The sequence below is a fragment of the Camponotus vicinus genome, unplaced genomic scaffold (genome assembly GCF_025532165.1).
Source record: "Camponotus vicinus isolate PSW18456_S1 unplaced genomic scaffold, iyCamVici1.0 SCAF_1, whole genome shotgun sequence".
In the NCBI taxonomy this organism is placed as follows: Eukaryota; Metazoa; Arthropoda; class Insecta; order Hymenoptera; family Formicidae; genus Camponotus; species Camponotus vicinus.
Window position 1 is genome coordinate 5,899,332 of NW_028141945.1, and position 23,202 is coordinate 5,922,533.

The window sequence follows — 23,202 nt, forward strand, 5'->3', positions numbered from 1 at the left end:
TGATAATACATTTTTTGCATACTTATATTAAAAGAGAGAGAAAGAGATTAATAGCAAGAATAAAAATATTATTAAATATGTTAAATTTTGAACTAAATAATTATAAATCATATAATACGAATGAATCAAAATATCTATACTTGAAGTAAAATTTAGTCTTAGATAGTAACATTATGCATTTAAAACGTCTAGACTTTTATTACGTGATATCCATTATAAATTGGATTGCCGATCTCACTTTACCTTGGATATACGTGCAATTTGGTCGACATTACTTATTTCGTAGGCGGGTATACGAGGCAGCTGTTTCACCGTCGCGGAGCAGCGCACTGCCGACATTTTCTCTGAATAGCCACCTATCTATTCGACCGTAAGTTTAGATTTATGTAGTAGTGGTATGCTAAATAGAAAGTCGGATGAAGATGTGCCTGGTGATATATAATAAAGAGCTGATTTCATATACGTCAATATTACAGTACAGAGAAATTATGATTTTTGCATAATAAATTATAATTGATAATTTATGATACAGAATTCTACTTTAATTAATGATAACATTTGTTGGAAACGTGTATATATGTGTGATTAATCTGTGATAAACCATATTTTATTCTATATAACAGGGGTATCATTATTATTATTATTATTGTATTCGCTGCGCTGCAATCTCGTCATTGCATTGTTATTTCATCAGGATTATTAAGAGCAAGAAGGATTATAGGGAATTGCAGTAAGAGGGACGCGTATGAACGAAAGCTCCAATCGATCGAGCAATTGGCGCGATATGATTCGCATTCGCGTTCGGTTGACGGAAAAATAAAAGTTTGGTTTTGTCCCACTGTCGACGCAGGTCGTTATCGATGCGTTAAGGGCGGCGACCGTTACAAGTATCGCGGCGGGAACGCATCTCGTAGAAAGCAATAACCGCTGCCAACTTTTATTTCGCACCCGCAATTCAGAAAGCGCAATAGGGCATACGGCCGGACAGCCGGATAAAGCGGAGTACACCGTACAATTTTCTCGAAACGAATGCGTCGGCGACGGAGGCGACTTCTTTTGTGCCTGGGTAACCGGTAGCCGGCGTGAATCACATTAACACGGCATTTCGTATCGGGTCGATGCAACTTCCTGCTTTCTCTCTCTCTCCCTTTCTCTCTCTTTCTCTTTCTCTCTTTTTCTCTCTCTCTGCTCAGTCAACATCCGGTTGAGGTGGTGGTCCCCCACCAGGCGCGACCGCCTGGATCGCTTTGCTCCCGTCGTTGCGTTTCTCTCGCATCCACCCGGTGCAATTTTAACGGCGGGCGTGCGCCATCGTCGACCAAAGGATTCCCGAGTCGGTCTTTTGCATCTTCGAAAAAGATCGCGCATTCGCACTTTAATGAAAAACAGCTTTTTACATAGCACGGCGCAGCTCGAGACAGCGAGCTGTCATCCCACCCCCTTCCCTTCGCGTCGCTTCTTTTTCTTCAGTGCCGGTGCAGATCAAGTGCATCGATTCAGCAGCGAGCTGCGACTATATCGTGCGCTATATTGTATAATGCAATAGCAAGCTAGTCGACGCGCCGACGATCCGACGTGCTCTTTTTATGGACTCGTTTGACAATCCTTTATCTTTGCGAGAGCACCTCTCTATACAAGGCTCGTGCAGAGGCAGTTAATAAAAATGCATGTAACGTTCTCTCGTTCTCGCGAGAACAACGACTAGATAGTAATTGTATCGTGGACGAGCAAGAGGGTTAGAAACTGAATGGGTGCTGCCTAGCTCTTTCTCTAACAGGATTTTATTGAATCCGAGCTATTTGAGCCTCTAATTAATTTATACGAACACGTGCGATCACTATAGATTAGAGTACTTCGTTATTAAATTGACTTTATAGTATCTACATGTTTTGTAATTATTGATTTGTGTTATTAGTTTGCGCGTGTATATTAAACAACATATGATCAGGCAACTCTTGCTCTTAATTAATATGCCACAATTAATTATCGTCTTTTTCGATATATTAAATTGTTTTCTTATTAGATGTGAAAATCTTTTGAATATTGCATAATATTGCATTCAGACATGATGCATTTAAAGATAAGTAATGAGCCGAATGTAAACGTCTCCTTCTGATGTGCTTGACATAATTAAATTTTGCGTGAACGATATTATCAATGTTATCTTGAGAAAGGCTTTGCGCGACTGAGAGATTCTCATTTCAAACGACCGTACCGCATTTCTGACGCAGCTTGTTCGCGCAATGAGTTGAAAGCGTTATTAGTCCGCCCCGAGAAACACGTGAAAGGATACAATTCAGTCGTGATTCATGAATAGGAAAATCGGTGGAAACGTCTCGATGGTATGGAGAGCACTAGTGGTTTCCCGTCCGTACCATATCGCTTGCAGTAGTAATACGCAGCAGACATCCGTGTCGCTCGAAGGAAGATGTACGATATCGAGCTTTCCCTACAAGCGCGTGGTGTTGTAACCTCTGGTAAAACGGATAGTAATAAGGAATACGAAGAAAACTACAATAGCTTTCTCCTTCCTTCGAGCGTCGTCGTATTCTGTCACAGCAATCTTGGCAAGGAATCGTTGAGGTTTACATTTCACCCATTAAACTTTTATCGCCAAAGGAATAATAATATTATCTTACAGCAGTTTCTGCACATATTAATTTTAAATAAATATATTTTATTATTACCTTCTTAACATGCGTGTTTTATTAGTTTTAATTTAAATTTTATTCTTGCCATTTTTTATTTCTTTAATTAGAAAGAATGTTTTAAATTTTATTAATCGTTAAACTTATGTTGTATCACATTATTATTTTATGTCGTAAACACTTAGTTTTCATTAAAAATATTTACAATTAATCATTAAAAATGTTTATCGTGCAAAATTAAAAATTAGTAAAAAGGCATTTAAAATCAATAAATTATTTGATGTTATATATAACATATAATACAAATATAAATTTATAACAATTTTCTTAGGTAACTATAGTGCTCGAAATTATATCGTACGTTACATAATTCTAGATACGCTATCGGTTCGCTTTTGCTAGTAACGGTAATGTTACCATGAGTACTGGTCGGGCAGGCGGCGTCCTAGCAAGACAAATCAGGGAACGGATTGCCATAGAGAGGGTTCAGGAGCTGGCCGGTTGTCACAAAGCACGCCGAGTGATCTATAGCTCTAATTAATGGCAATCTCCGGAGGGTCTCCTAGCTTTCCACGTGGATTTCAATTATCTCGCATCGGTCCGCCTGGGTAGTCCAGTAAACCGATTAAAGTTTTTGCGATCAGGGGCTACGAGCGCACTCCATTCGCTTTCATCTCCATTTCTCCTCTACCTACATTTCGTGCTTTCCGCTGATATAATACTATTAAAATCCCACATACTGCGCATATATACGTTATATTTATATATAGCGGCTTCATAAAAAGTTTAATTAAATTCTTGCGCATTTCTCTCTTACAGACATGATTGTCACATAAAATGCTTCTTTCCTGCGACTTTTTAAGATGTGAGTTATGTGTCATATAATATTACATCTCGCATAAAAGTTTATTCTCTCAGATGAATTAATCTGGAAGCAGGAGAGATGTAATGCATTCTAGTGTTGCATCAAATTAATTTTTTTCTTAATAAAAAGTCACTGTTTTTAATTCGCATTTTTCCAACATATTAAACTATATTAGGGCAGCATTGCAGAGGGAAATGTAACGACGTCACAAAGTATTTGCTGGATTCACGTTGATATATTTCAACAAGTATGATCGTCAACGCAACTACAATGTGCCCGGACATTATTTGCATCTACTTCCGTAACAATCCTCTTAGGGAATGTTTCGCGCGTTTGCCTTACAAGAAGAAACGATGCTGACGGGACGGAGATTATCGCTAGAGAGTTTGCAAGGCGGCCAAACATCCTCTTTAAGATCTTTGCCGAGATCTCTGAGGTGTATTTGCACTGTTGTGTGAGAGACATTCAGCTTTGTTGCCACTTCATAGTTGTATTACTAAGACACGGGCTCGAGCGGTCGTAAAACGTCGATGTCTATTTCAATACGAGATCTCCGCAATACGAGCTCCGAGTTTAAGTTGAATCTTGTTGAGTTAAGCTCAGAAATTATATGAATATATGTTTACTATGTAATCTTTATAAACTTTTTGAAAAATATTGTATTTTTAAAAAACATTATATTTTATTTATATTTTATATTTTTTATATTTTTAAAAATATGTGAATGTATGTAAATTGAGAAAATTGGCAAGCAATTTTGCCGTGTTCTGTATTATATATCTGCCACTATGTCATATAATACACAAGTGTCGACAATACGAAATGAAATGATGACAAACGATCGTTCCATTCTATTAATTAGCGTACACCATCGTAATTAATGGAATTTTTCGAAATCACAATGAAGAACGTTGTAAAACAACGTGCATAAAAAATGCAGCGCACAAAAGTGAGTAAATACATTTGTTTTAATTGTACATATAACTAATGGCAAATTTCATCGATCTTCATCAAATTTTTAACGAATGCTACATTAATGCTTCGTCTATATTTGAAAATGTTAAAAATAAAAATTATTTTGAATACACTTAGATTAGGCAAAGAAATTGCAAGAGCTTTACGATTCAGAGGCTATGCATGATGAAAAGAAGTTAATGAAATTGATTATTAAGGTCTGGCTCTATAATTTTTACAGATATTTTATGAATATATATTTGCAAATTAAATATCGTTAATCTACTGTCAAGTAAGATTTATTTTTACGTTGATTTGTTTCATTGTGTAAAGTCATATTCTGTATAAGTATTTTTATTTATGATCCTTTAAATAGTACTGAAGATAGATTCTAAATTTTTGAAAATAAAAGAATTTGTTGATTTTTCATTATAGCACATCTATTTAATATTTATGTATAATAATAAGCACATATAATAAGATTTTTATATTTGAGAGAGAAAGAATCTCAAGAATATAAAATTAGCTTCTATTGATAAATAATAAATTCATTTTATTTAATAAAGAGTACTAAAAAAGTATCTCATTTTTATCAGAAATATATCCTCTTGAACAGAATTTTAAGTTATATACTTTGTATGCGCAAAGAATTTTGAGTTATATATTTTACATGCGCAAAGAATGGATGATATAATAAACGAATTATATTTTGATCGTTTCTTTACCTTGATTTTCTACTTATCGATCGATAACACTGCTTCTATAAAACCAATAGCATTCAATATGTGCTCGTGTACGCAAGAGATGCTTCTACTTTATTCCTTTTAAATTACTGTTCGTATCACGTAAAATACACATACGTGAAAGTACCATTCAATTGAATCTTATCTTAAATGATTGTCAAATACGCGCTTGGACTAGACTACATGATGTTATTTAACATATTGAATGCTGTCGATGATTTTCTACTTGCATCTATAAAGATTTCCTTAATGTTGTGCTGTTTTTTAAAATGGAGAAAAATGTTAACAAAAACTAAATCAATAAAAATATTCTATTTTTAAAGCTCGAGAATTTTGATTTTAGAAAATCATGTTCGTATAACATGACGAATATAAATACGTACAAATTTATCTCTTTATCAATATTATTGTTTTCGAAAGACTAAAATATCTTTTTTACATAAATATTTTACAGCTTGTTTTTTAGTTATTTGTACATTCAAATATGTTTATTAACAATTAAAATGTGATGAAAAAAATACTACTATGTTTAAAATACGTTATGTATATATGATTTATTTACTGTTTGTTATTTTTAAAATTTTCATGGCTAAAATTACAATATCAATATTTGTTTCATAAACTAATCCTGATCATTGCAAGTAATAAATATTAACGTGCTCAATATCAGACAAGTGTTACATGTCGCTTCTGATATCCGCAAATTCTCATGTTAATCATGTGGAAATATTTAATCGGTCAAAAAATTCTTGAGAGAAAAAGCGAGAGATTAGAATAAATCAATGAAAGAAATATTTGTAGTTTTAAAGGATTTAACGCCTCCAAGACGGCTGTATCCGCGTGCTTGCGCCGAGATGTCTGCCAATAATAACGGTAAGTGGACCCATGCGTGGAACTGTCGATCGGCTCGGAGGGATTCGTCATCAATCATACGCGGAGCGATGTTCGTATAAGTATACACGGGTCATCCCATTCGATATGCTCGCGCGTATACTACCCCGTTTCTGCATTCGTGCATCCCTCGCATCGACGACACCCAGGTCGCCCGTTTGATAGACGGCTCTAATCGCTATCGATCATTATTATACGTGCGCGTGTAATACATGGTAGGACCCGCGCCTCTCTTCGCCCACACGAAACGCATGTATTATATCGGCGCGTGTATAAAATATCAGGGAATCGTGATGTGTGAGTGATACTCAACGTCGCGTACGTCGTGAATGATCGATCGACCGGACAGGTAGATGATAGACAACGTCGTCGTTGAAAATTCTTAACCGTCTCTCGTGGGGAAACACTCCTTTCTTTTTTTTTCTTGGAATAAAAATCAAGCGTGCGGTTCTCTGTTTTCTGGATCTGATAACTCCCATGATTTGCTAAATATTTAACGGAATTCCAATTTAGTGGAAAATATTTAACGAAACGTCCTTTTGCAAAAGATATACCGTAAAAAATTGGCGAAATAGAAATTAGTGCGATTTAAAACGAGAAGAAAATTGAAAATTCAATCGTATATCTTGGACAATATTGGCGAAACATTTCATTACTAGTTGTAAATTTATAAGTGCGAGAATTATACCCTGTAAATTTGCACGTCAAACTTCACTTGATCTCGAAAATTACTGTCTATACTTTGAGACTCGTCAATGTCTCAATGATATGTTTGAACTCCGTACAGCGCGAAAAGTTTAATGAATTTCGATGTAAGGAAAATTTAGTGTCGATCCAAATTCAGAAGTCAATTGAATAATCAGATAGTTGGAGCGCTGAAATCGCCTTTGCGTCAATCTATCCATTTAAAAGAGATTCTCGACGTTGTAAATTCAATTCAACTTTTTTATCTGTTTGAATAAGTCAAGCAGAAATAATTTGTTTATTGAAATCAAATTTATAGAAATCTATAGAGTGATTTATTTAATCTTTTTATAAATTATTTTTATAACAGATTTTCTTTTTTATATATTTTTTTTACAATATTTGAGAAATAAGATGGAGAGATCAATATAACTTCCTCGAAAATCATTGTCGTGCAACTTTTATAAAGGTCGACGCGTGCGCGATTTAATACCAACGTCCGCGCGATAATTACTGCGAGGTGTGAAGAACTTTTATACCACGCTTTTTTCTAGCAAAGCGCGATGAGAATTCTCAGCCACGATAAGATGAAAAGTTACTAGTCATGCATTTTTTTATGTTCACTAACTTTTGTCAAGTGTAACTTTTGGTTCTGCAGGATGTGTCTTCTACACGAATTGTATAGTAGAATTTGTATAATAATTAATATATAATAAATAGATAATTCGATCAAAAATAGCGATTTGATTGAAATTTCTAAGAATTTTCGTATATCAAATGAATAAGATGCTGAGTCGTGCAAAATGTGCAAACTTATGGAATAAACCGATTAATTTCTGCGAAAGAATACGAATAATTCATCAATGGTGTTTCGCGTATGAAGTATCTGTGAGCAAGAGTTGTTAAATCTTACGGCCGCAAGCATATACGGTGGAAAAGCTACAGAGGGATCCCGGGACAAACGAAAATAGGAACCGAAATTCCTATCGGCGTGACGCAGCTGCAACTGTATGACGGTCGCCGCCCTCGTGCTGACCCTTCCCGCTCGTTGGCCACGCGAACAATTTTTCTTCCAGCATGTTACCGCGCGTTTCATTTTTTTCTTCTATTCTTTCTCTCTTTTCTTTTTTTTTTTTTGTTTTCAGGAGATCGCTTTTCCGGCCACTCGCGCCCATAAAACCAAAAGCGTGTTGCATGCATACGCAGGAGGGCGAAATGGGTTTGGGCTGCTGTGCGGTGGTTTGCACGGCCATTTTGATCGCGCCAACTGTCTAAATCCTCTGGCATTGTTTGCGATGCTTTGTGCTGTTCCGCGAAGGCACTCGCCACTCTCCTCTGCAACGCCTCGCTCTCGGTCGCAACTCTCTTTCAACCCTCCTCGTATACTGTAACCGTTGCTTTTGGGTCGTGATTCTCTGTCGCGACTATGTATTCTATGGTGTGGCTGAATAACATAATACAGGTTAGAGGGAGAGAATCAACGATGGAAGGGTATTTTGATGCTGTTGGATAGGAATGATGTAAGGGGGGGGGGAGAGGGGACAGACGAGTAAAATGAGGGGGACGGAGAAGGGAGTCGGAAAGTGGCGTTCAGGACAATTTCGCGGTTGGATAATCGCGTTTTGGCTGTTTCCTCTTACACAAGGGAAAAGAGAGAGAGAAAGGGGTTGAGAATTGGAAGAGAAACGTGGCGGCGTCCTCTCACCCGCTTTATATATCTTATCCAACATGGGCAGATATCTTATAAGCCATTTAAGAATGAATATATGTGTTTAACTCGATACCGGCATCGTAGAAATACACTACTCTTGGGGTGTGTTTTACAGTATTTTATGCATTTTTATAGCGAACGAATTTATCTTTAGCGAAAAAATACAACAAAGAATTCAATGTTTGAGAGAAAGACTATTCCATGCAAATGTTCTAACAAAATCTCAATATTGAAAGAAATGTTACATAATTTATCGCACTGTATTTTTCAAGGCAATATGCCAGTATAAATGTGATATAAAAGATGTCTATTAGATTTTTCAAACACATATGCTTCTCGAATATTTTTATTTGAGAAAAAGTCACCTTACTTTAAATCCTCGAGGGAATTAAATAATCATTGTTAAGAAAAGAGGAAAAAATATATATTTAAATATTACTCGATATAAAATACAATGAATATCAAACGATCCTTAATTACTTCGTTTGAGAAAAATGTACAGTATCTAGCTCAGCTTCAACCTGCGATGCCACGTGCGACGCGAATAAAAATTCACGTATACTCTGTGTCGAGCTTGAAATATGCAGGAGCAAAGTGTTCGGAGGAAACTCTCTTTTTATCGTTCTTTTCCGCTTAAGCTTCTCCCAATCCTACTCGACGTGTCACTTCCTTCCATTCATCATCAATCCCTTTTGCGGGTAACGAGTCACGTTCGAAGCTACCGCAGACACGACGAGATACATGCATGAGGGAATATATGTACATACGTGCACGCACACATACACGTATACCCATATATGTTGCATCTCGAAGGCGGGATCGGCTTACGTGTTGCAATTTAGAAGCAGTTTACTGCTATAAACCATATACATTGTATGTGTACAGCGAAAAGACGTTTTCGAAGAAGACACACTTACCCCTTTGTAACTGCTCAAAACTGCACATAAAGGATTCGCAATCGCGAATGCCAAGCTCTGTGTCACTTTCGAAAAATGTCATACTTCGTCGTGTATGTGTGTACACATATCGCTACACGTTTTAAAAAAAGTTCCATCTTTGGCCGCGAAAATATTTTTAAATGTAATTTTATGCCAGTATGTATCATTACGTGACATTTCGATGGAACGATATCTGAATCGATTTGCGGATAATCTCGTATAGAAAGTTGATTTTTATTATGCGGATACGTGTACGAGAGAGTTGAATAATTAAAGATTATATTTACTCTTTAAATAATTATTGAAAGATCACATTTACTCTTTAAATAACACTATGATCGGTCCGTTAATCTGTTAGAATATCTCATCACACGTGAAATTTTCGCAAATCTAAGTAATTGATTTTTCCATTTTGGAATCACGTAATAATATCAATTAATCGAAGGGAGAAACTTGAGCAAATAATAGAGTAGCATAAAATAATACCGTTTTTAATAAAGTATCGTATTTACGAAAAATCAATGTTCAATATTTAATCTATGTAAATTTACTTTCCCTCTCTTTTGCGATTTATTATCGCACAACTCTGTATCATGAATCAAGCTCTCGTGATTTATTCATGAGTTTTAGTATTACCTTTAATTATCATTAGAGCCGTCTCCTTTAAACCTTCATGCGGTCGAGTAGTAAGTCAGCTTTCTTTTTAGCGACGCGGTATTAATAATTCAGTCCCATAAGACTAATAAAGTTCGTCGTCGGAAGTTTAGTTTCCTTCCACGCTTGTCCCTCCAGTTTATCGACCTCGTTTATCACCGCCGCTACTTTATTCCGTACCACCGCCAACAACACCTCACTTTGCCGCGTTACATATCGAGTACCGAGAGAGTACAGATAGGAAAATAATCGAAACCTCGCAATTTATGTCGCTATACATGTACATGTATACGTTGCGTGCACGGAACATGCCGGCCGCAGAAAGGCATGTACGACTCATAAATACCCTATAAACACCGTAGAGGGAAAACGGGAAATCATTAGAGCGCCGCTCAATTTGCGGTACACCCTTGAAAAGGATGAACTCAATTTGGCGAATGCAGCTGGGTTTCTAGTTGCGAAAAAGTCGAATGGCGAATGCACTGTGCGCGCGGGCTATTCTGCACTTTGCAATAACGCGAATTCGGTCTGGTTCCGATAACGCTCAGGGAAGAAACGTAGATTACGGGTAGAACAGAGGAAACGAGCACAGTTGCCATGGCTTGTGAATAATTAGGTTTAGTTTGGAAAGTACGTAAGTTAGCAGTCGTGCCGAGTTTCGCAATTACTGAAATGCGTATGTCTTTTGCATTGATCTCGCTTTACTTAATATAACCGTTAATCTATACTTAATATAGCTATACTTAATATAGCCGTTAATATATTCTATCTAATTTTCGTTACAGATACTTCGAAATGCATTTAGAGGCAATTTTTTATTTTTTATATATTTACGATACCTATGCGAGACTTAATGTTATGCACAAAAGATAATATTGATATTTTATTAATGATTTAGTTACCTAAAAATTTATTATATTTTAAATAATTTCTTATATATAATTTTTACATGCAAAAAATATGAAGTAAAATTATATATATTTATTCAATAAATTGTGTAAATTATAATTAATTAATTAAATCATTACTAAAATATCAGCAAATATTATCTTTCGTCAAATATTATCATTTTAAATGTCGTATAATTTCTTATATATAATTTTTACATGCAAAAAATATGAAGTAAAATTATATATATTTATCCAATAAATTGTGTGAATTATAATTAATTAATTAATTCATTAATTAAATCATTACTAAAATATCAGCAAATATTATCTTCCATCAAATATTATCATTTTAAATGTCGTATAAATAAATAAATATATAAGAGAGAAAAGTTGCCTTCGAATCTTTCGAAACGCTTATTATTGAGATTTTTGAAAAGTCTACTTTTGACACTTTTCCATCGCCGCGTATGACGAAGGAAAAAACTGATAACGATAATGATGAACCATCAATAGCCTGTCAACTATCGACACAGAAATTCTAGCGACTTACGCGCTCGCGTAGGAAAAGTATGCTCGATAGGAAAATCTGGCTATGTGATACAGGATCGTAGAGAGAGGCGGTATCGTACACGTCTCGATATTGCACGTATAACTGGTATATCGTACATATTTACGTAGTTTGCACGTGCAAGTCGCACTTAGGTAGGTATATGCCGCTCAGAAGCGGCAGTAGCAGCAGCAGCAGCAGCAACCGATGCAGCGAGCATACTTCCCTCTCCATATCTCGTGAATTGAATTTTCATATATCCCGTCTCGCGCGATACGTCAACCGGTTGTCACGCCAGGCGCAGCTCGCGCGCGATCACTATCTCCAATTTCCCTGATCGCTTTACCGCGACCATGAATAAAATATCGCGCGTCATTTATCCCTCTGATGTGATTCGCGAGGTCAGAGTAATCCCTGTACGTCCCATGTAATTTTGTCGTCACATATAAGCGTCAGAGATATTAATACGTATTTGGAAATTTTTCGGCTTCATTCTTTAGTTTTTTTTTTCTTTTTTGTTCACGCGAGCACGAGTTTAAATTTATAGACTTTTTCGAAAGCTCTGCATTATTTAGCTATTCAAATAACTCGTATGCTCCCATTATTATATATATCAAAGATTACAGTTTAGTTCTGCGATATAATCTCGTGCAACATCTATATGCACTCTCGCTTTGCGACGCTTTGCATACGCTCGGTATTTTGACAGCGTATGTACGTTCGTAGGAACGTGCTGTTCGTAGAAACGTAAGCGTTTGTGCATTAACGCTTTGCGGTTCTCTGCATTTTCGTTACGGATGTCTAGATGCACAGAAGAGCTTAGGGTCAATTGTAACAAGGGACAGTTGTAATATTCGGGTTACGATAATTTAGGTTGACAGTTGCTATCCATATTGAGAAAGGAAGCAGAATAATGTTCAAATATCACTACGCTCTAATGTCGACATTGAATCAGCACTAGATGTAAAGCATTTTCATGCTATCTATTTTTTCATTAGTTATCTATTAAATATATTAAATATTTTTTAGATTCTCTCATCTCTAAGACTTCAGCATTTTTCTCAAAAATTTAAAAAAAACATTTTACAGTCCTACATTATTTTACAAAAGATACGCGGCATGACATTTGAAACGTCATTCCCACATTCCTATTTACTTATAATAGACGCGAATAATTTTAACATTTAATTGAGTTTGCGCGATCTTATTGTTAAATTCTAGAATGACGTAAATCTTTTGTCGGCGATATAATTATGAGCAACTTGATCGGGATGAGTAGCAATCCCGCGACTTCGGGTGCCAACAAACTTTATACTGTAAAAATCCATATCGCGCCAATTCTAAACACTTCGGGTGCCCCTTAATTAAGTTCTTCCGAGATATTAATTGCGAAATGAATTATCGGTTCGCGCGCGCGATGCCACTCTCGGCCGACCCACCCTTTCCCCGCGGAAACGGTGTCTTCCCAACTGGTGGGAGGCAGGAGGGGGGGGGGAGACGTGCGCCACGGCGATAATATATTCCCTCCCCCTTCCTCTCCTGCTTTTCATTACTACAGCCAGTTATCGCGCCTCGTTCTCTTCGTCGCTCCAGTAATCTACCTTAGAGACCGTAGACTCTCGGCCCACAACCATTCAAGTTACGTAAAAGCGTTTCTCATAAATAGGCGCTTAATAGAGCAAACGGTAATTTTATCGTGCCGAAAGCGACGATTTGACGTTACTCTGGCTGACCCGAAACGAATGACTTTATTAATTTTGCTCGAAAACTGCGCTCGGGACGTTTTATGCGCGCATGCACCCATAATGAAGGAACTGAGAAGAAACTGAGCACGCGACAGAAATGCGTACATTGCACTTAACACAGCAAAATCATGTAGACAGCAGACTTATGATGCACATGCAGTGGCAACGAGACATAAAGGTCCGTAATAATGAGCGCTCCGACCTCGATATAAGCCAAGCACCGAGGCGTACTTGCATCACATGTATATTGCGTAGACGCAACGATAGCTTGTCTCATTAAAACGCGAAGAAGCGAGAAGAAGTAACACTTGAATGGGCGTACATTTTGCGAAAGGAATTTAGATTCTCGCGAAGAATAAGACTCGCGAAGAATGCAACATCGTGTTTCACCCTATGAGACTACTATTGCGTTTTCCAAGGGATATAAATACTCCAACAGAATAAATGTAGAAGACTGTAAGAATTATCTCTCGACAGATCGCAGTTTTGTCTAAATTTACTTTGATTGAATATTGTGTTGAATATTATATTGCAGTCAATGATAACATTAATTTAGCTAAACTGGAATTAAATAAAACTATGTTTGCATAATGTTTTTGTTCCTTCTTATTTTTTTTTTATATTATTTTAATTTTATCAATTATCTTGTCTTTACAGTGTAAGTTCTGTCCAGCTTGAAAACTAAATCTTTTTATTTTACTGCAATATGCTATTAATATTTACAAAATTGAAATTTTCCTTTGCTTGAAGAGCGCAATATTTTTATTATTAGCACTAACAAGGACAAGAATTCGCGTTAAACATATATTAATTAAAATGATCGTATCTTTATAATTTGTTATACATATCCTTAAGCAATATTTTTTTGAATAAGTTATTCGTAACTATAAATTTGTCCATGTGCTTGCGCGACATGGAAATTATAAACGGAAGATTATTAGTGCTTACATGGCAAGATACGTTTGATTACAAATGCTCTAATTAACGACAAAGCATATTGCAGTCATTGATTTATTACGGAGAAGGAACGCGTGAACAATGTATATGCTCAAAGGCAATTCTAGGTCTGTCATTAGTTCATACAGGCAAATAGTCCAAGGATTAATAGGAGGTTGATTATGTTATACAATTGTAGCTCTCTGGCAACATATCTGTACACACTTATACGAAATGTCACGTAGATTATCTTCAAAATAATCAGTTTCTTAATAAAATAATCAGAGGAAAACAATGTGCAATCAATTAATTACGCGTTCCATTAGAATAATAAAATTTAATTTTTAAACTGCGCAAAAAGAGACATATAAATGCGATAATAAAATAATAAGAAAGAGAATAACACAAAAATTATATTTTACAAAAAGACACAAAATCTTTAAATGCAAAGTATGTTATTTATCAAAAATACAAAGCAATAAAGGCAAAGAGCTCTAGACACAGGTGGAAGTGTGAAAGAATTTTTTACCAAATTATAAATTGTATTAAAAATATACAGTTATATACACAACTCTTCGCATATTACAAATTTTCAATTCAACATACAAAATATTATTGTGACAAACGTTTCGATCTCATCCAGGTTCTTTTCAATGTCGACAAATTGAAGTGAACAAGTTATTTTTGCTTTTTTATATTGATTTTCTTGCTCTTTGTACTCTGGACATTATTTGTGTTGCGACCTTGACCATTCTTTTCAAAATGTACTTTATACTGCTTTCTATTTTTTTTTATTTAATTTGCTCTTATTTTAAAAATTTTTCAATTTTTTAATGTCTAGGGCTCTTTGCCTTTATTGCTTTGTATTTTTGGTTTATATCATATGATCCTTTCACATTACACTCTCTTATTAATTTTACATATTATTTAATTTTTGAAACCAGATTAAACTGTATGTTTCATTATAACTTATAGTACAGATGTGTACCAAAAATAACGAGCTGGCTTAAATATTTCCAACTCGAATTCCAGCTAATTACATATTTTATAAGGAGAGAGAGTATAGTTAATCTTTCAGAATTTACGTATTTATTTAGTAGAAAACAATTAGATATTATTTGCATTTCCTTTTTTATAGCATTAAATTAAATGTATTTATTTTTGTATAATATTAAATTAAATAATTATTATTAAAATATTAATTTAATATTAATATTAAATTAATTAAATATTATTTATTATTATATTTGTGTACAAAATAATTAAAGACAGACATTTTTCATACATTGTGTATTCTATATTTTGTATTTATTATATATATATTTTTTTTTAAGATTTTGATATAAATTTCATTATTTCATTATTTCATTATCTTTCTCTTTTTTTAAATTGCATTACTTTCTCTTTTTTTATATTTTTAATACAATATTAAGTAAGTTTGACGGTATTGGCATGTCTATCAATCCGTGATAGTATTATAAAATTCTCAGATGAAAATTACAATCAATTAAGCTTGAAATTTTCAAATCGGCTGTCTCCGCGAGAATTTAGTGGCAAGGTAAATTCCGCGCCGCGTATGATCGAACGATTCCGATTTCTACTCGTTAAACTACGAGCGTTCGTTGGTATTACTTCAAAGGAGATAATCGCCGAGGGATTTATCGGGACTCGAAATGGGAATCTTTCTCATTTTGAACAGAGATGCGCGAGATGCAAACCTAGTTTCAGATCTGGTTGCATAGCCAGACTTCAAATCATCGTGCACTTAAACGAGCCTGTAAGTTAGGGAGCGGAGAGGAGCAGATGCAGGAGCGGGGAGGGAGGGGGAGGGATCGAAATGGAACTTCTGGAACTCGCGGAGACGGATTACGGTAGAATGAATGAATGATGCGTATCGGCTCGATTTTGCAGGATGACAGACCTCATGCTCGTTAAAGTGCGAACGCTTCAAAGAGCTCTTTGAAAGGAGCATAGTCGCACTGAGTAGCGAAAGCACGTTATTGAGCTGGGCACTGCTAGAAAGCCCGGATGCAAAGTTTAATTTTGCAAGTAAAGGATGCACTGTCGGATCGATTCAAACTTCGATATTGAGCAATAGTTTTAAATTCATAATTCTATCGTGTTGACCTTATTCACATTTCTATACATATTTATATTTTGGTCTTTAAATATTATCTAGTTTGATAAATGATATACAATTGGAAAAAGACATGTTGACATCATTCCCCCAAATCGAATTCAATATATATTTAGGATTTATAATTATATATTTGTAAAAAATTTAGATGAAAATATTTTATATATAATATATATTATATATAAATTTAAGTATTAAATATTTTATTATAAATATTTTTAAATATATGTTTTATAAATATAAAATTTTAAAAATGTTTTATATAATTCTATTATATCGCGACGTGTAAAATAAATTACGTTACCGCAGAGATAAACGAATAATTATTTTCGCAAATAATAAGTAATTAATTATATAAGTTAAGTACTCACTCTATAGATGATCCGCTGACGCTCGAGACCCTGGACCTCTTTCTCTTCATCCTCCATTGTTTGTCTCTTGCCGCTTTTTCTTCATGTCACTTCCACTACACTCACTCGCGAATACACAGTTAATTACCATCGCACGCGTACTAATCAAAAGAATACGATGAAGAATCACGCGGCATTTTGCACATTTTTGCAGACATTAATCGCACGCGACACATACTTTATTTAATTGCAATGGAAATATGCAAAAACTACGCATAAAATTACGACTCGCTCAACGCTCGAATTCGTAATGACTTTGCTACTGAGGAGCAATTATCAATTATGTAGATCACAATAACATGATCATATGTAATTATTATTTTCTGTCACTTTTTCTGGCAATTTTTCTACTTAAAATGTATTATATATCGTATGGAATATCCGCTTTATTAAGTAGTTACTTTAGCACGTTCACAAGTTGTTAATTGCGGGATCAAATTATTTGCGTCGATTAATAATCGTTAATTGTAAGAAATAATTACGTTTTTCGAGAAATAATACGACGAAATAATACAACGTACGGAGCGTCTTACGACGCTACTTGTTCACTCAAGTGTGTTGTGCGAATGACGATATATAAACAAGAGCGCGCTACACACGACATCATCAAGGTGAACATACACACGTATGTATACATATACTTATTCACGAAATATTTATCGTATAATATAAGATAAAATCACACTAGTAGAATATTTTAAAATTTTCTTTAACTTAAAACTTTGATATACGCGATTAATTGTATTTTTTATACTTAAATTATGCAATTCGTGTATTATTGCACGTTTTCTGAAAATGATGAGCAAATTTCACTTTAAAGGACCACGCACACAAACATTGGAAATCTGGGCACCGGTCAAATTTCTCCAAACTTTGGGATTTTTTAGCTTATGACCCCCCCGATCAAAAGTCCTTATGGGCCCGAACCTCCAGGAAGTCATGAAAAAGAGTTATGGGGTATGGAAGTCGACGGAATATAAGTAGTCGAGTATACACGTTTTTATCCTTGAAATGTCTCGAATTCGAGGGGATCTATTATGATAACTAATCGGACAAAACTTCTTGAACTTGGAGAGGACTATCTGATAGTCTGGCCCAATCTTGGCTATAAAGTCTAACTAGGGTCCGGTAGGACCTAGTAAGGGCCGAGCCAGGTTTTTATAATGGAAACCTGGATTCATCGCAGAATTAGATTCTGTGACTAGGAATATATTTAGATATGATACTAACATTTCATATCTGAATATATTCCTAGTCACAGAATCTAATTCTGCGATGAATCCAGGTTTCCATTATAAAAACCTGGCTCGGCCCTTACTGGGCCCTACCGGACCCTAGTTAGACTTTATAGCCAAGATTGGGCCAGACTATCAGATAGTCCTCTCCAAGTTCAAGAAGTTTTGTCCGATTAGTTATCATAATAGATCCCCTCGAATTCGAGACATTTCAAGGGTAAAAACGTGTATACTCGACTACTTATATTCCGTCGACTTCCATACCCCATAACTCTTTTCCATGACTTCCTGGAGGTTCGGGCCCATAAGGACTTTTGATCGGGGGGTCATAAGCTAAAAAATCCTAAAGTTTGGAGAAATTTGACCGGTGCCCAGATTTCCAATGTTTGTGTGCGTGGTCCTTTCATTTTTATTTAAAGAAGGAAATTTATTATTGAATAGAGAAAGAAAAGTGTTATATGTAATATGGAAGGTGTGTATATTAAGTAATAAATTAATATTTATTATTATTATTTTTTTTCAAATTTTTATTTTCCGAGGAAAGTAAAATTGTATAAATTGAATAAATCAATAATATTGCGGTTTTAATAAAATAATATAAACCAATAATATATAATTGATATGATATCATTTATTTATCAATTCGTGATTGTGAATAAATCTTTGTTAATACATATACTTTGTGTAGCAATAAATTACAACTTCTCGATCGGCTATCAACAAATATAACCGTTTTTTTACGGAACGTATGGATACATAAATTTAACAAGGACGCTATTTATAGCTGACCAATGCCCAGGCCAATAAATTGAAATGTTCGAAACAGTTCATAGTCGATTCTTTTCCAGTTCGAAGAATCGATATTAATGTGTTATACTATTTCTCCTGTCGATAACGAACAATTTCATCCATTTTTAGATTGTTTCAAATGCACTTCTCAACTTATCATAATCCTTTTTGAAATAAAAACGTTAATATAAAATATATTTAATATATTAATAAAAATATATCAATATATAAATACATTTAATATAAATATACATATATTGAAAATATTTGAAAATAAAAATAAGTGTTTAATTATAAATCTAGTAGTAATAGATCAATCTTAATTATATACTCGAAGGATTCGTCTTATCGTAAAACACTACCATCGTGGAAAGTTAAAAGCGCAAACGTTTATTCGGCGTACTCGTATAAATATTCCACTATCGCCATGTAAACTACGAAACTAAATTTCGTTCAGCACTTGCTCGGAGCACAGCATGAATGTCACATATGCCTTGCGGCGAGTTATTATTCTGGTCATTTGCTTAACAGAATTATGCAAAATCACGGAGATTCGGAACCCTTATCATAGAAGCGACACGTGTGTGACTGTATTTCGTTGTAATATATATTCATAAACGTTTAAAAAAAACCTTCCAATCTCAATTCTATTTTAACCTTGAACGATCACGTTGCTGTGCTTTGTGTTATCTAATACAAGAGCAATTTTATAGATATAAAAGAATAATAAACCGATGTGCCCCGGAAAATTAATATCTAAGAAATGTAAGACACATAAAATTTTAATGTTTCGATATCTTGATACTATTAACTGTTAATTGAATTCTAACTAATTGCAATGACCATTTTAACTTTTTGCTGAGCATTTGGAATATTATTGATTTTCTATTGTATGTATAATAATAATTTAATTATTATCCGAATAGTAATAAATGTATGAAATGCTTTATAAATATTATTCATAAATATTATTTATAAATATTTATTTATAAATATTATTTTTAATTTTTTAGGAAAAAAGTATAAAAATAATTATTATTGACATTCTTAAAAACGTTCTTGAAAAAATCTTTAAAATAATAAAAATTCTTAAAATTAAATATAAAATTTTCCAGCAATCCTACAATATATGTATATGTTATACATCATAGTTACTATCATAGTCATGCGTATATATGAGTATATATGTGTGACATATAATTAATAGTGTTTATTACAAATTTTAAGTAAAATATTATGAAATTATTCATATGAATTTATGTTATATTAAATATTTGTGGTAAAATAACTATTGTGTATATACATGTCCAATCATAGCGACGTGCGCTGTTGTTTATACATTCCATCATTTGCGCGACAATAATTAAGTGAACAGATCATGTCGTAAGATGCTCCGTATTTTGTCGAAACGCGATTATCAATCAGCCATCAATTTGATCCCGCAATTAACGATTCAGAAACGTGTCAAAAGGTAACAGCTATTCATGGACATAGATATTTCACAAATATATTTCTGGAAGAAATCAATGACAGAGAATAATAATTATAAATTATTGTTTTATTATACATATATATAAAAAGAATTTCTGTAGAAAATTTATCACAATTTGAAGCTTACATATATCGGTATAATTTTGGAATTCGTGCATCCAGTGATATCGCAGCATGCAACGTGCGTGTTGCAATGCCATTTTTCATCGGAAGTATGATGAACGCGAAGCGATGTTATTTTAGCTTGAAAGTAATTACTTCAGTTATTTTAGTGTATATATAATCTATGATTGCTACCGTTAAACGTATAAATCGATCTGTACAAAAATGTAAATGGTAATTACAAATACTATCTTCGTGAAATGAATAACGATATTGATTCAACTTCATACTGTTGTTATGGAAATATGTACATTTTCACAAAGGCACATCTTCAGGATCAGAAGGTTATATCTCATATAATTTGATCGAATGTTTAATGATAAAATTTATCTCTGTCCTTTTTCTTCTCATTAACGAGTTCTTGGGAGATTTTAATTCTGTACGAAGGATCCAAAAAATACTGGAGATCAAACTGTTCTGATTCTACTTCATCGCGAGCATTTTCATTATGCTCTTGAAGATACGATAATCTGAATAATAAAAAGATAATAATAGCTACTAGATTAACGATTATACAGGAAAAATTTTTTTTACAAAATTATAAATATAATAAAAAAATATTTGGACGTGTATACGTCACATATTTTATAAAAGTTTATAGAAGATTCTCTACAATCGCATTTTATAAAAATTCCTTTATAACCGGAACTCTGTAAATTACCTATATTTTTCGAAAGGATTTTGCAGAAATGGAAATTTTTGCGTCAACTGACATATGTTGCAGCGCTTCTTGTCGGAATCTTTCATAAGTTTATTACATCTCCGTGATGAAAGAGATTTTAAATTGCTATGAAGGAGTTCAGGCTTGATCTGTGTCGAGAACTTGTTCGCGGATTTACAATCTGCAAAGAGATCTGCGTAAGCGAGATTGCTTTCGCGTATTTCCTTGGCGATGACAATTCCGCAAGATAATCTCCTGGCGATGATTGAATTTTGTTGCAAACTTCTAGCGTAGAAATTAGGTGCTTTCGTTACATTCTTACGTAACCGATTTATGAACAATCTCAATCGACAATGCATATTTATAGCGCTTTTTTAATTTCAATTAAACTCGATTTCGTTCTTGGACTAAAAATTTTTGTACATTGCCACGGGCTATGCTTCTCGATCCGACTTAATCAAATATGTTTCGTGTCTACTATCTTTCACATGTACGCCAGTCCATTGTTTCAGCTTGAGTCTTTGAAGTTGACGCAACGAAGTTCACACGTAGCTGTAATTATCATAAGGGTATTTTCACACTTTACAAAAGGAAGGGAGTCTTGTTAATATGCAATTTACCTAATATTTTCCCTGTACCTGTATATCGGTCGTGACTCCGTAAAAGAAAAAAAATAAGAGTAGAAAATTTGTATCTGTCAATTATGCAATATCAATATACCATCTAAAGCATGGATTATTATGAGAAAAAAAAATTGCGAAAACAATTGTCGCATATTCTTCTAAAATGCATTTCGTGTATTTCAATAAAAATCTAATGTATAGGGAGTCTTGTTAATATGCAATTTACCTAATATTTTCCCTGTACCTGTATATCGGTCGTGACTCCGTAAAAGAAAAAAAATAAGAGTAGAAAATTTGTATCTGTCAATTATGCAATATCAATGTACCATCTAAAGCGTGGATTATTATAAGAAAAATTAAATTGCGAAAACAATAGTCGCATATTCTTCTGAAATGCATTTCGTATATTTCAATAAAAATCTAATGTATAATTGCATTGTCCACGTATAAACACACAGTAATCAAATTTCATATATTTAAATATAATTATTTTGCGTGTAACGCTTAAATTTAATTTTGATGATTACGCACATTCATAGAATTAAATAATTTAATAATAGCAAGAATCGATTCAATGATTAATGCGCGCGCGTGAGTACGTGCCACTGATTATAATATTATATCAATGATTATGGTATCAAGTTATTTAATGCGATACGTGTGGAATGTATACTGTAAACGACAGTTCTGTCAATATAATGTTGTGCTTGAACATGAAAGGAATCGCGTAATGTTATCGTTGCACCATATATGTGATTAAATATATAAATGAAATCGTTACTAATTGTTATTACGTTCTATGAGCTTATACTACAAAATTGCATATAATTTTATATAAATATATAAACTTTATTACATTTTATACGTTAAAACAATTTTACACAGATTTGAATGCTATTATATTTGCACAAAGCGCTACGCGCGATTTATAAAACTGTTTCTCTTGTCAAAAGAATTATACCTTGTAATATTTCAACATGTAAAAATATAATTAATAAATGCATGTGCATTATAAGAAATTTTAGCTATTTTATAATGAAATACCGAATCAGTCGTGCATTATTTTATTTGTAAAATTAATACATTAATGCAACTTGTTTCTTTGATGCGAATTATTTGCGAATTCACAAATTCTTTTATGAATTGGTTATGAAACATTTAATTATATTTAATTATAAGGATTATTAATGTAAAATAATACAAATTTTTTGGGAAAGATGTTATAAATGGAGAACACACTGTAAATCATAACTGCATCGTTTAGAGTAAGCACATGTTGTATGTATCGCATAGTAAATAATAGGGACATTTGACCTGCAATGAAATTGGATGGTAACTCGAGTACAGCTATGTGGTTGCTTCATCATTATGACGTTATATGATATGGAAATAACTTAATGACGCAAACAGCTATTCGAATGTATGACAATCGTTTCTTTTCCTGTCAACAACTATGTCAATTATTTTATGTGAGATTGGAATTTTCGT

General features: G+C 33.8%; 2 protein-coding genes across 5 annotated transcripts in view; both read right to left on the bottom strand.

The window, feature by feature from the left end:
- The window catches only part of LOC145969999 (uncharacterized), a 164,298-nt gene that overhangs the window by 108,657 nt on the left and 32,439 nt on the right, over positions 1 to 23,202 (bottom strand). The window lies entirely within an intron of this gene.
- On the bottom strand, positions 18,675 to 21,594 carry LOC145973685 (uncharacterized). 4 transcript variants are annotated; one of them, XM_083103239.1, is made up of 5 exons: positions 21,092 to 21,594; positions 20,682 to 20,900; positions 20,396 to 20,585; positions 20,081 to 20,290; positions 18,675 to 18,941 (listed from the first exon to the last, which is right to left on the bottom strand). In XM_083103239.1, exons 1-2 carry the CDS (start codon positions 21,448 to 21,450, stop codon positions 20,744 to 20,746), a joined length of 516 nt encoding a protein of 171 aa, XP_082959365.1. In that variant the 5' UTR covers positions 21,451 to 21,594; the 3' UTR covers positions 18,675 to 18,941; positions 20,081 to 20,290; positions 20,396 to 20,585; positions 20,682 to 20,743. The 4 variants fall into 4 exon arrangements, with proteins under 4 accessions (XP_082959365.1, XP_082959382.1, XP_082959355.1 ...); XM_083103256.1 differs by lacking the exon at positions 18,675 to 18,941 and having other exon boundaries at positions 19,958 to 20,290; positions 20,396 to 20,511; positions 20,613 to 20,900; XM_083103229.1 differs by lacking the exon at positions 18,675 to 18,941 and having other exon boundaries at positions 19,962 to 20,290.